The sequence below is a fragment of the Hemiscyllium ocellatum genome, chromosome 1 (genome assembly GCF_020745735.1).
Source record: "Hemiscyllium ocellatum isolate sHemOce1 chromosome 1, sHemOce1.pat.X.cur, whole genome shotgun sequence".
Lineage (NCBI taxonomy): Eukaryota > Metazoa > Chordata > Chondrichthyes > Orectolobiformes > Hemiscylliidae > Hemiscyllium > Hemiscyllium ocellatum.
This window is the reverse complement of record NC_083401.1, coordinates 20,293,498-20,307,599: the sequence shown is the minus strand read 5'-3', so window position 1 is coordinate 20,307,599 and position 14,102 is coordinate 20,293,498. Positions and strand designations below refer to the sequence as shown.

At 42.4% G+C, this 14,102-nt stretch overlaps 1 protein-coding gene and 1 long non-coding RNA gene across 2 annotated transcripts; both read right to left on the bottom strand.

Moving 5' to 3' along the window:
* Window positions 1–2,527: 2,527 nt before the first annotated feature.
* Window positions 2,528–3,503, bottom strand: LOC132817733 (apolipoprotein L3-like). The gene has a single exon (XM_060828277.1). It carries the CDS (start codon window positions 3,423–3,425, stop codon window positions 2,751–2,753), a length of 675 nt encoding a protein of 224 aa, XP_060684260.1. The 5' UTR covers window positions 3,426–3,503; the 3' UTR covers window positions 2,528–2,750.
* Window positions 3,504–5,519: 2,016 nt separating this feature from the next.
* On the bottom strand, window positions 5,520–13,752 carry LOC132817726 (uncharacterized). Its single transcript, XR_009644907.1, has 4 exons — window positions 13,708–13,752; window positions 12,715–12,793; window positions 6,446–6,461; window positions 5,520–5,948 (listed from the first exon to the last, which is right to left on the bottom strand). It is a non-coding gene; the product is annotated as an uncharacterized LOC132817726 (long non-coding RNA).
* Between the last annotated feature and the right edge of the window lie 350 nt (window positions 13,753–14,102).

Here is a 14,102-nt window from a genome sequence, read left to right as displayed (position 1 = left end):
CAAGTTTCATATTGCTATTATGAGGTCTTTGATTGTGTCATTATTCCGGTGTTAGATTGGGTATTTAATTCTCTAACCTTCTCCAGGTAACTATTAATCTTAAGCACGTGAAATCCATCCAAAATCTCGATCTGTATGGGGTTTGTCCAAAACGACACAGACAGGGGAATTTTCAATTGGAATTTTCAATTTCACTGTCAATTTCCGAGGATTCAGCTGGGTCAGGGTTGCTCTGTAGTAGCAACACACCACTTCAGTCCTACGTGGCAGTAAAGAGCAACCTGATTGGCCAGTGACATACACTGGACAATAGTCATTGCCAACGAATCCACTCTAGGCCACACACTGGTGAAGTACCGCTAACCTCTCAGGTAATGTAGTTCCATCACTCATCGAAACTCTGTACTGTCATTGTATCTTCCATCATTGTATAACTAAGGCATTTGTCTATTTCTGAGGAAAAACATGTTTCTATTCATATCCTTAGTGGATGTTACAGTGATATCAAACAGAGGGACCCAGTGATTCGGGGTACGTGGTTTTTTAAAAGTTGCATTACAGGGAGAGAGGGTGTTTGAGCAGATGATAAGCACGCTTGCCTTCAATCCTCAGACCATTGAGTATTAGAGTGGGACATCATGGTGAGATTACACAGGGTGTTGGTGAGGCCACGTTTGGAGAAATGAACAGTTCTGGTTGCCCTGCTGTAGGATGGATATTATTAAATGGAAAAGGTTCAGTAAAGATTGAGCAGGATGTTGCCAGGAATGGAGGGTTTGAGCTATAGGGAGAGACTGGATTGGCTGAAACCTTTTTCAGTGCAGCATCAGGGGTTGAGGGGTGAACTTTTCGAGGTTTCATATAATCCTGACAGGCATTTAAAAAGGTGAATAACGAAATAGGGTAGGAGTATTCAAAACTAGGTGGCATCTTTTTATGATGAGATTTGCAAAAGAAAAAGGGACCTGAGGGACAGCGTTTGTACATGGAGAGTGCTTATTAAGGAGAAACTTCTTCAGCCAGAGAGTGGTGAATCTATGGAATTCACTAACACAGAATTCTGTGGAGGTCAGCTCATTGAGTATATTTAAGACTGAGATAGTTGGTTCTTGATTGTTACAGGAATCAAAGGTTATGGGGAGAAGAGAAGAGATTGGGACTGAGAAACTGATCAGCCATGATGGAATGGCAGAGCAGATTCAATGGGCTGAATGGCCTAATTTCTGCTCCTATATCTTATGGTCATATGGGAGACCATTTAAGTGTAAAGTGAAGAGAAATCTCTTTACCCACAGAGTGGTGAGCAGATGCATTTCCCTGTCACAGAAAGCTTTTGAGAACAAAATATTCTCAAGAAGGAGGTTTGATGTGGGGGTGCCCATATTGGACAGGGATGGACAAAGGTAAAACTCACACAACACCAGGTTGTAGACCAAGAGGTTTGGAAGTACCAGTTTACAACACCCTGTTCCTTTGTCAGGTAGCTAGCTACTGGATGAAGGAGCAACGCTGTGAAAGCTAGTACAGAGGAACTTCAGTTATCAGGAGGATGTGGGCAGGGACTATTTTGTTCGGTTAAATGAATGCTGGATAATTGATGCCAGATAATGTAGTTACCCATGCATCAGAACCTTGAAATCTTATTCGGATCATCCGAAATATGATTAATCAAATGCCAGATAATCGAGGTTCCTCTGTACTTCCAAGTAAGCCTGTTGGACTCCAACCAGGTATTGTGTGATTTTTAAGAAGGGGTTTAGTATAATTTTTATGGCTACAGGGATCAAAGGACCCAGGGAGAAACCCGGAACAGAATACTGAGTTCAATGTTCAGCCGTGATCACATTGAATGGAGGGGAAGGCTTGAAGGGCTGAATGGCTGGATACATTTACTCTGTCTTTCTGTATCTATCTGTTTACCCCAACCTAACCAGAAAATTTTAAAGAAACAGGGGAGATCCTACCCAACGGCTCCAGCACTAATCATGAAGCTCGACACCATCCAGGATAAAGCAGCCTGTCTGCTGAGCATCATATCCACAAACATCTCCTCACTCCACCGATGCTCAGTAACTGCAGTGTGTAATATCTACAAGATGCACTGCGGGAATTTACCAAGCATCCCCAGGCAGCACTTTCCAAACCCCTGTCCACTTTCACTGAGAGGGGAAAGGGCAGTAGATTCATGGGAAGACCACCACCTGCTAGACACCCTCCAAGTCACTGACCTGGAACCAATGAAGGCAACATTAGGAGGATTGACCACAGTTTTCTCAAACAGGGGGAGATGTGAAGGATGATCTCAATGAAGGAGACTGAGGTGGAGCAAGTGGGGGTGTTTTAGGAGGGATCAGTGTTTTGTCTCGATAATTCTAATGTATGAAGGGATAGATGTATGGGGGGGGTGTCATCAGTGTTGAAGGAAGTTTGAATTTGGATGGAAAGTCAAGAGACACAGGCATTGAGACACAAACATGAAGATTTTAATTTGAAACCTTTTCAGAAAATACAATTAATGCAGTGGGCACAATAACAAATCTGCAGAAGGGTTTGTACAAGCTAGAGCTTTGAAAGAGTCCAACTTTATTTCGATCCAACTCCCCACTCGACTAATCCTCATCAGAACTCAAAACTGAATTAAGAAATATCAGCATAGTAATTTTCAAAGAATAGGAAATGCTTCGAATGATTTGGGGAAAGATGTTACAAACATTGGCAGTTTGAAACTTCACCCATCAGCCAGCATTTGTTCAAAAGTGAGCATCCATTATTTTACGATAAGCCTTTCTATATGCCTCTATTTCCTTCTCCATAGCATCAGCTGCTTTCCTTATTTCCCGAGCAAATTCAGTCTTACTTCCTTCACGAAGGTCCTTTGCAGCTTTTATCAAACAATACGTATCCCATACCACAAGGACTCCTGACAGAACTCCTGACACAACTTTAGCTGCTTTTAAAGCATTTCCTGTTACACGTGAAGACTCAACAAGAACAGCATTCAAGCTTTTACTGAGAACCTGAGTTGCACCAATCGTTGAGCTTCTTGATATAGTTTCCTCTCTCATTCTAATCGATACTTCAATACTCCCCTGTGCCTGACGCAAGCTCTCTGACATGGTTTCGCTGGCTTCTTTATAGAGATCTATGATTTCTTTTATTCTGTTACTTTTTCCGTTTTGAATAACATGATCAGAAATAGAAGCTCCAATGTTAGTGGCACCACCGGCTACACCCAGCCCAATTCCCACCCCAGTGAGAGCCAAAGATGCACCAAAAGTAAAAGGAGAAGCAACTAATCCACCAATGGCCACAAGTCCTCCTGTAATATTTGCAGATGCCCCAGCGATATTGGCAATGTTCACACCTCTCTTGCACGTGTCAACACTGTTGGCTATGTCACGTAGCTCCTTGAGGTAAATTTCCATTTGTGGAATATATTTTTCGAAATTGCAAAAAAAATTCTCTACATGGACTTTGCCAATCAATGGATCAACTTGAGTCACTTGCCTGTAAGATTGGAAATATAAAGTATTTACTAATTTGGTTTGACTTGTCACAAAAACCTACTGGTGTAACACAAATAATCTGCATTCATGATCTCATGAAATGGTGCAAAAGACTAGATGGACTGAATCTCCCATTTCTGGTCCAATGTTTTATGATTTTGTTATGATCTTAAAGAAAGGCCAAACTATTTCCCTCTTCATTAAGTATTTTGCAGATTCACCGCTGTTATATTCGAAGATCGCATGAGGGAAGGCTGAGGCACTTGGGGCTGTTTTCATTGGAGAAAAGAAGGTTTAGGGGTGACTTGATAGAGGTGTACAAGATAATTAGGGGTTTAGATAGGGTTGACCATGAGAACCTTTTTCCACGTATGGAGTCAGCTATTACGAGGGGGCAAAGCTTTAAATTAAGGGGTGGTAGGTATAGGACAGATGTTAGGGGTAGATTCTTTACTCAGCGAGTCGTGAGTTCATGGAATGCCCTGCCAGTAGCAGTGGTGGACTCTCCCTCTTTATGGTCATTTAAACAGGCATTGGATAGGCATATGGAGGAAAGTGGGCTAGTGTAGGTTAGGATCGGTGCAACATTGAGGACCGAAGGGCCTGTACTGTGCTGTATTTTTCTATGTTCTACGTTCTATGTTCTATATTCATAGGGAGGGGTGCCAGCTGCAGCTATTGGATATGACCATGGTAAATCCTCACTGCTGCTCACCACTGTAGGTGGCATCCTGAGAACAATTGTTTGGGGGGGATTGTGGGTATAACTTGAGTGACACTGCAAATCCACATAAAGTCCCAGTTGGGATAAGGATGAGACAGACAGTTTGAGCTAATTCCATCAGCATAATTGTATGAACCACTTAAGATTCATTTTCATTTATTCTTGTTCAAAAAAAGTCAGGTTAAAAGTTAGTTAAACTGCATAAACATGCCCAGATGTTGATTCAGTAGACAAAGAGTGCTTTTGTGAAAATGTTACATGGTTGAACCAATATTAATGTTGAGAGATTATTTGGAATTGGAATGTATGGATGGCCTGTACCACACTGAGAAAGACAAAGCAAAGGGTTTGTGAACCACTACAAATGCCAGAGGAAAGATCACAGAAGCACTTCACAGGAGGCTCCCAAGCACTGAGGATGTCACCTAGACAGGGGACGAAATGTCTGCAACACAAATTCCCAGCTCGATGAATACAACCTCAACAACTTAATCTACACAACCAACATCCTTTCTCCCCCAGCACCCACCCACCCCAACTCCTCCCTAACCCCTCCTAATGCTGTCCCCTCCCATATTTCACTTCAGCTCTAACAAAGATGATGCGGAGGAGCCAGTGTTGGACTGGCGTGGATAAAGTTAAAAATCACACAACACCAGGTTATACTGCATGAGACCTTGCACACACACACACGCACACGCACACGCACACACACAACACCCAGCCACACACATGCACACATGCGCATGCATTCTTACATATTCACACGTTCACACAGACCCTCTCTCATACACATACACGTACCCCGCCACACTCAAATCCACACACACACCCTCTCACAGACTTATACTCCATCACACTTACACACACATTTTACTAAACATGCACACACACAAACACACAATCTCTCATGCACACATGTACTCAAAAGCACACACTTACATGCACACTCTCTCTAATGCACACAGAAACAAATATAAGTCTATGGCATGAATTTGTATTTGCAGAATTATATTTGCAGATACATTGTTTTTTGCTCAAAAAACAAATAATCTGCAGGCAAACAATCCATGTAATACTTTGTAAATTCCAGTTTGGAAATTGAACCAGTCTGACTCAAGATTGGGATACAGACAGACTCGAACCTCACACCTTTAATGCATTGTCTGAGATGAGCTGTCACCTATTTTTCATAAAACCTTAAGTTACCTTGAGAATGTGATTTAAAAGAAATTCTGGGAATCACGTATTAGTGAATCGAAACGTGCAACCTGTTCTAAAAGATGAAAGACTTAACAACAATGCAGGTTTATTCAATGTATCATTTCAGTTGCATGACACTGTCATCTTTTGCTATGAATTCTGTGTTTATAATCCTGCTCCACAGTTACCTGATGAAGGAGCAGCACTCTGAAAGTTAGTGCTTCCAAATAAACCTGTTGGACTATAACCTAATGTTGTGTGATTTGATAAAGTGTCTGATGAAGTGTCATCAATACTCGGAACATTAGCTTGCTCTCTCTGTGTGGAGTTGCCTAACTCGCTGTAATCTTCAACGGTCTCCGGATTCACCCAGTGGAACCATGGAATTCTTGAGCAATTCCTTGCTACAATGGGAATTCTGCCGGTCCCCATTTGCAACTCCTTCCTATGCTTCAGAAAAAAACTACCTGACCATCAGAAACTCCTGGTCATTATTGGTCGTCAGTGAGATTAATCTGTTAAAGACAATAAGCAAACAGATTTTAACGTATTTACAATGTGATTGGATTGAAGGCTTTTTTGGACAGCTACAATTCCACACACCTGCATTCCAACATCAAACTCTCTCAGTACATTTACCCTCCCAATGAGATTCACATTTTCCCAGACAGGGAAGCCCTTCCTGTTCTATTCAGGAGTGTATCTCAATGAAATACATTTTGTTGGAATATCTGTGGAACTGGCAACAGACTCAATCCTCCCTCTGTAAATTAGGAGAAGTTATTGAAAGGATTAAACAGGGTGTGATAGAAAATGTAGAATGGCTTGAGGATGTGAGGGGTAATGTTTGATCAGTTTGCAGGTAAAGGCTGACAAGAAGTGGTCACACTCAGTGCTCACTATCTACAAGGTACTTTCTACATATTAGTGAGTGTGTTAAAGAAGGCATGAATAAATCATTCATAATTTAGAGCAATTCATTCACAGCATCGTAACTTAAAAATATACATACCTGGGCTTGATGTCAGCTGTTAAAAAGATTTAAACAAACAATATTAATATCAGAGAAAAAAAACCTGTCAGACATTGAACATTGTGTATCACAGCAAGAGAGCCAATTCATCTATCTAATGTTTATCTGATGTAAAGCTACACAGAATTTGCAGTACCAGAACCGGCCATTTGGCCCTACTGCTCAATGCTGGAATTAAGTTTGACTAATTCACAACTGATCTTGGAGGAACCTGTTAATGAGAGATCACAGCACAGAAACAAATAAGTGAAAATTGTTAATGTAGCCTTGCTGTAAATCTACAATAGTGAGTAGAATGGTGCCCCTTTCTTGATTATATGCTTTATTCAATATGTCTCTTGATTACACATAAAACTATAAGGCATAAGTATTAAGTTAGCTTGGAGCAGTGATTTGTAAAGGAATAAGATGGTGCTAATTTCTGCAACTATAGATTGGAAGAACCAAAACTGGCCCTTAGTAGAATGATATGCTCTTCTTGTTGAATGTGGGAGTTTAGAGAGAGTTTATTGAGGATTATATATGCAATAAATGTCATTGGTTGTGAATCCTATCAGATCGAATGGATTGGTTAGACAGACATTTAGATGCAATGAGGAATTTACAAGGGCAAGAGGGTGTGATGGATACAATTATAGGAAGGAAAAAAAGTTGCAGATACGGTCACATAGATGGAAGTGTAAGAGAGGTAGATAGGTACTGCAGGAGTCTTCTGTAGTTATTCTCCTTTCAAACAAGTATGCTGTTTTGTAAATGTAGGGGGTGATGGATTCTTAGGGGAATGTAGTATGAACAGCCAAGTTTCTGATATCGAGACAGACTCCAATGCAATGAGGGGTACGTTGGGTTCCAAGAGATCGATTGTGTTAAGGGACTCTCTAGTCAGTGGCACAGACAGATGTTTCTGTGGCCAGCAACGAAAAATCAGAATGGTGTGTTGCCTCCCTGGTGCCAGTCTCAAGGGTGTCTCAGAGAGGGTGCAGAATGTTTTCACGGGGGAGAGGGCCCAGCAGGAGCTCATTTTGCACATTGGAACCAACAATATAGGAAGGGAAAAAGGTGAGATTCTGAATGGAGAATATGGAGAGTCAGGCAAGAATTTAAAAAGGAGGTCCTTAAGAGTTGTAATATTTGGACTACTCTCGGTGCTACGAGCTAGTGAGGGCAGGAATAGGAGTATAGAGCAGATGAATGCATGGCTGAGGAGCTGGTACACGGGGGAAGGAATCACAGTTTTGGATCATTGGAATCTCTTATGGGTAGAAGTGACCTGTACAAGAAGGATGGATTGCATCAAAATGGGAAGGGGACTAATATACGAGCAGGGAGATTTGCTTGAGCTGCTCGGGGTGGAATTTAAATTAGTAAGGGGGTGTGGGGGGGGGGGGGGGGGGTGGGGGACAGTGGTGGTGGAGGGGATGTGGGGGGGGGTGCCCAGGGAGATAGTGAGGAAAGACATCAATTTGAGATTGTACAGTTGAGAAAAGAAGCAAGTCAAACAGTCAGGGCAGGGAAGGACAAAGCAGAGAACAAGGTGGGATGAATAAATTAAACTGCATTTACTTCAATGCAAGAAGCCTAACAGGAAAGGCAGATGAACTCAGCGCATGATTAGAAACATGGGATTGGGATACCACAGCAATTACAGAAACAGGGCTTAGGGATAGACAGGACTGGCAGATTAATGTTCCAGGATACAAATGCCATAGGAAGGACAAAAATGGGGGCACAATAGGAGGGGGAGTGGCATTTTTGATAAGGGATGGCACTACAGCTGTACTGAGGGAGGATATTTCCAGAAATACATCCAGGGATGTTATTTGGGTGGAACTGAGAAATAAAAAAGGGATGATCACTTTATTGGGATTGTATTATAGACTCGCTAATAGTCGAGGGCAGGTGACTGAGATGTCAGTGGGTGAGCACTTTGGGGCCAACGACCAAAGTTCTATTAGTTTTAAAATAGTGATGGAAAGGGTAGAGCAGATCTAAAAGTTGAAGTTCTAATTTGGAGAAAGGCCAATTTTGACGGTATTAGGCAAGAACTTTCAAAAGCTGATTGGAGGCAGATGTTCGCAGGTAAAAGGACGGCTGGAAAATGGGAAGCCTTCAAAAACGGGAATCCAGAGAAAGTTTACTCCTGTTAAGGTGAAAGGGAAGGCTGGTAGGTATAGGGAATGCTGGATGACTGGAGAAATTGAGGGTTTCGTTTAGAAAAAGAAGGAAGCATATGTCAGGTATAGACAGGATAGATCGAGTGAATCCTTAGAAGAGTATAAAGGCAGTAGGAGTATACTTAAGAGGGAAATCAGGAGGGCATAAAGGGGACATGAGATAGCTTTGGCAAATAAAGTTAAGGAGAATCCAAAGGGTTTTTACAAATACATTAAGGACAAAAGGGTAACTAGGGAGAGAATAGGGCCCCTCAAAGATCAGCAAGGCAGCCTTTGTGTGGAGCTGCGGGAAATGAGGGAGATACTAAGTGAGTATTTTGTATCATTATTTACTGTGGAAAAGGATGTGGAAAATAGAGACTGCAGGGAAATAAATGGTGACATCTTGAAAAATGTCCATATCACAGAGGATGAAGTGCTGGATATCTTGAATTGGATAAAGGTGGATAAATCTCCAGGACCTGATCAGGTGTGTCCTAGAACTCTGTGGGAAGCTAGAGAAGTGATTGCTGGGCCTCTTGCTGAGATATTTGTATCATCGATAGTCACAGGTGAGTTGCTGAAAGACTGGAGGTTGGCAAACGTGGTGCCACTGTTTAAGAAGGGTGGTAAGGACAAGCCAGGGAACTATAGACCAGTGGAGGGAATCCTGATGGACAGGATGTACATGTATTTGGAAAGGCCAGGACTGATTAGGGATAGTCAACATGGCTTTGTGCATGGTTAATCATGTCTCACAAACTTGATTGAGTTTTTTGAGGAAGCATCAAAGAGGATGGATGAGGACAGAGCAGTAGACATGATCTATATGGACATCAGTAAGGCATTTGACATGGTTCCCCATGGGAGACTGGTTAGCAAGGTTAGATCTTATGGAATACAGGGAGAATTAGCCATTTGGATACAGAACTGGCTCAAAGGTAGAAGACAGAGGGTGGTGGTGGAGGGATGTTTTTCAGACTGGAGGCCTGTGACCAGTGGAGTGCCACAAGGATCGGTGCCGGGTCTTACTTTTCATAATTTATATGAATGATTTGGACATGAGCATCAGAGGTATAGTTAGTAAGTTTGCAGATGACATGAAAATTGGAGGTGCAGTGGACAGTAAAGAAGGTTACCTCAGATTACAACGGGATCTTAATCAATGGGCCATTGGGCTGAGAAGTGATAGGTGGAGTGTAATTCAGATAAATGTGAGGTCCTGCATTTTGGAAAAGCAAATCTTAGCAGGACTTATACACTCAATGGTAAGGTCCTAGGGAGTGTTGCTGAACAAAGAGACCTTGGAGTGCAGGTTCATAGCTCCTTGAAAGCGGAGTCACAGGTAGATTGGATGGTGAAGAAGGCATTTGGTATGCTTTCCTTTATTGGTCAGAGTACTGAGTACAGGAGTTGGGAGGTCATGATATGGCTGTACAGGACATTGGTTAGGCCACTGTTGGAATATTATGTACAATTCTGGTCTCCCTCCTATCAGAAAGATGTTGTGAAACTTGAAAGGGTTCAGAAAAAGATTTACAAGGATTTTGCCAGGTTTGGAGAATTTGAGCTGCAGTGAGAGGTTGGGGCTGTTTTTGCTGTGGCATTGGAGGCTGAGGGGTGACCTTATAGAGGTTTATAAAATGATGAGAGGCATGGATAGGATAAATAGACAAATTCTTTTTCCTGAGGTGTGGAGTCCAAAACTGGAAGCTATAGGTTTAGGGTGAGAGGGGAAAGATTTAAAAGAGACCTAAGGGGCAACTTTTTCATGCAGAGTGTGGTACGTGTATGGAATGAGCTGCCAGAGGATGTGGTGGAGGCTGGTACAATTGTTACATTTAAAAGGCATCTGGATGGGCATATTAATAGGAAGGGTTTGGAGGGATATGGGTTGGGCGCTGGCAACTGAGACATCTGGTTGGCATGGATGTGTTGGACCGAAGGGTCTGTTTCCATGCTGTACATCACTGTGACTCTATGATTCCGTGATGCCTTTTCCATTGTAATACATTGACTAATCAGCATTGACTTGTTACCGTGCAGAAAACATTTCTCCTGTTGTATAAACAGTGGTTGCTTGGTGAGAAATGTTCTCTTTACCTGTCAAAAATATTATATTGTAATTTGTTAATAAGCAGCCCAAAACTAAGCTCAACGTATGGCAGGACAGTTTGCTAAGTGTCATGTCCAACCTGTGGCATGTGCAGAGTCTTATCCCTGATATGGTGGATCTGTCTGATGAGCAAAGCCTAAACAGGTTGGGAGTTTACTCACTGGCGTTCAGAAGAATGAGAGATGATCTCATTGAAATGTGTCAGATTTTAATTGAGTGGTATGGAATAGTGGGCGGCACGGTGGCACAGCAATTAGCACTGCTGCCTCACAGCACCAACAGACCTGGGTTTAATTCCCAACTCAGGCGACTGACTGTGCGAAGTTTGCACATTCTCCCCGTGTCTGTGTGGGTTTCCTCCGGGTGCTCCGGTTTCCTCCCACAGTCTGAAAATGTGTAGGTTAGGTGAATTGGCCATGCTAAATTACCCATAGGAGCAGAGTTGTACTTCGGTGTGGACTTGTTGGGCCGAAGGGCCTGTTTTCACACTGTAAATAATCTAATCTAATTAGCTGTGGGAGATGTGACCTCTAAAGCTGGTGTGTTTGTGGATGGAGAAAAGACTCCAGGATGGTATGCTGCCTCTTTGATGGCAGGACTCAGGTGTCACCCAGTGACTGCAGACCATTATTGTGTGGGCAGATGACCAAGCGCAGCAGGTCAGGCAGCATACAAGGAACAGGAGATTCGACATTTCAGGCATAAGCCATTCTTCAGGAAACTTTCCTCGTCGAATCTCCTGTTCCTTGTGTGCTGCCTGACCTGCTGCGCTTTTCCAGCAACACATTTTCAGCTCTGATCTCCAGCATCTGCAGACCTCACTTTCTCCTGGGCAGGTGACCAACCTGAGGCCATGGTCCACGTTAATTAGAAAGAAGGATGAAGGTTTGGAAACAGCATTTAGTGAGTTAGGAAACAGATTGTAAAGCAAGACCTCAAGGCAGTGACCATTATTATCAATACCATATGCTTGGGGGAACAGAGGGTTAAAACGAATGAGAACATGGCTTTGTAAAATGGGCTTTAGATTTCTGAGGCATTAGGGCTAATTCTGGAGCAAGTAGTATCTGTACAAGGTGGGTTTGTTCATACCAGGGGATCATCCTATTGAAGTAAAAGAGAAACTGCTGAAAAAAACTCAGCAGGTCAGACAGCATCTGTGGAGAGAAAGCAGGGTTAAAGGTATGGGTCCAGTGACCCTTCCTCAGAATTGCCAGACCTGCTGAGTTTGTACAATAATTTCTGGTTTTACTTCTAATTTCCAATATCTGCATTTCTTTTAATCATCAAAGTGAACATTCTCTGAGCTACCTCCAATGAGATAATATCTTTCCTTAAATAAGGCAACCAAACCTGCTCACAGTGTTCCAGGTGTGATCTCACCAGCCCCTTGTACAGTGACAGTCAGATTTCCCTGCTCTTATACTCCAACGCTTGAAATAAGGGCCAACATTCCAATAGCCGTCCTGATGACCTGCTGTACCTGTGTGCTAGCGTTCTGTGTTTTGGACACAAATTCCCCCCGTGTGCTGCATTTTTCTGCAATTTCTCCTTATTTGCATAATATTCCATCATTTTGTTCTCCCATCCAAAATAAACAGATTCCCCTTTTCCCACATTGTACTCCATTTGCTGATGACAATGAACTGCTGCCCTGAGGATGCACAGGATTTCGAAGAGTTGGAGCAGCTCAAAATATTAATGTTGTTTCCTCCACACACACACTGCTGGATATCTCCCACACTTTCTGCTTTTATAATAAGGAAGATAAACTTATTTGCTGTGGGAGGCAACTCCCTCAGACACAGAGAGAACATACAAACTGCACACTGTCATCTGAAGGTAGATTCAAACCCAGGTCCCTAGCACTGTGAGGCAGCAGTGCTAACCTTGAAGCCACCGTGTCATCTTTCAGGGCAAGGGAGATAATCTTATTTTCTCAAGCATGTAAATAAAATCACTCAAATCTTTCATGTTACCTGTTATCAGCTGCATGGTCTCTGCAGTAATGTAATCATCCATCTGCAACGTATGCACTGTGACTTCAAAGAAAGTTTTCTGATTGAATAATGAAAATCAAACATTATGGAGTCATACAGTGACAAAGTCATCAAGTCACAGAGTATGAAACTGACCCTTCAGTCCTACTTGTCCATACTGACCAGATATCCGAAATTAATCAAGGCCCATTTACCAGCATTTGGCCCATATCCCTCTAAACCCAACCTATTCATATACCCATCCAGATGCCTTTTAAGTGTTGTAATTATATGAGCCTCCACCAGTGGTAGCTCATTCCATACACACACCACCATCTGCATTAAAAAGTTGCCCTTCAAGTCCCTTTTACATCTTTCTATTCTCACCTTCAACCTATGCCCTCTAGCTTTGGGTTTTGCTACCCTGGGAAAGACATTGTCTATTTCCTCTATTCATGCCCTTCATGATTTTATAAATCTCTATAACGTGATCCCTCAGCCTCCGACCCTCCAGGGAAAATAGCCCCAACCTACCCAGCCTCTCCCATTAACTCAACCCCTTCAGACCCAGCAAGATCCCAACAAATCTGTTCTGCACCTTCTCAGGTTTAACACCATTCTTCCTATAGAAGGGTGACCAGAATAGAATGCAATATTCCAAAATAGGTCTCACCCAGATCCCGTCCGGCTGTAACATGACACCTCAACTCCTATACTCAATGTTCTTACAGATGAAGTTGCATTTGAACAACACGGTTCAAGCCAGAATGTTAAACTGTATGATTGTTTACTGATAAATGTATGGAGAAAAATGTCATATAATTAAAAATAGCTACAAATTCAATAAAACTTGAAAGATGACCAAAATTATCCACTGCACTACAATTTTTCTTTGTTAATTTATGTCAATTCATTGCTGATTCTAATTGAATGAAGTTTTAGAAGAGATCAGAAGCACAAACTATCCTGTCCCCACTCATAACTTGTACTTACCAGGTCTGAAACAATGATGGTGATTCAGTCAGCTGTGTTTCATCAAGAGCAGACTTCTCTGAACAAAGGAATGGAGACTCCCATTTATATACTCACAGACTAGTGAAAGTGAAACTCCAGTATTGACAGAAATCAACAATTAACAGAACAAGCTGCCAAAAAATTTGCAGAGTCATAGGGGTGGCACGGTGACTCATTGGTTAGCACTGCTGCCTCACAGCACCAGGGACCTGGGTTCAATTTTTGTATTGCGTGACAGTCTGTGTGGGTTTCCTCTGGGTGCTCTGACAATTCAACTTTGTGCAGGTCAGGTGAATTGGCCATGCTTAATTGCCCATAGTGTTAAGTGCATTAGTCAGAGCTAAGTATTGGGTATGGGAATGGGTCTGGACGAA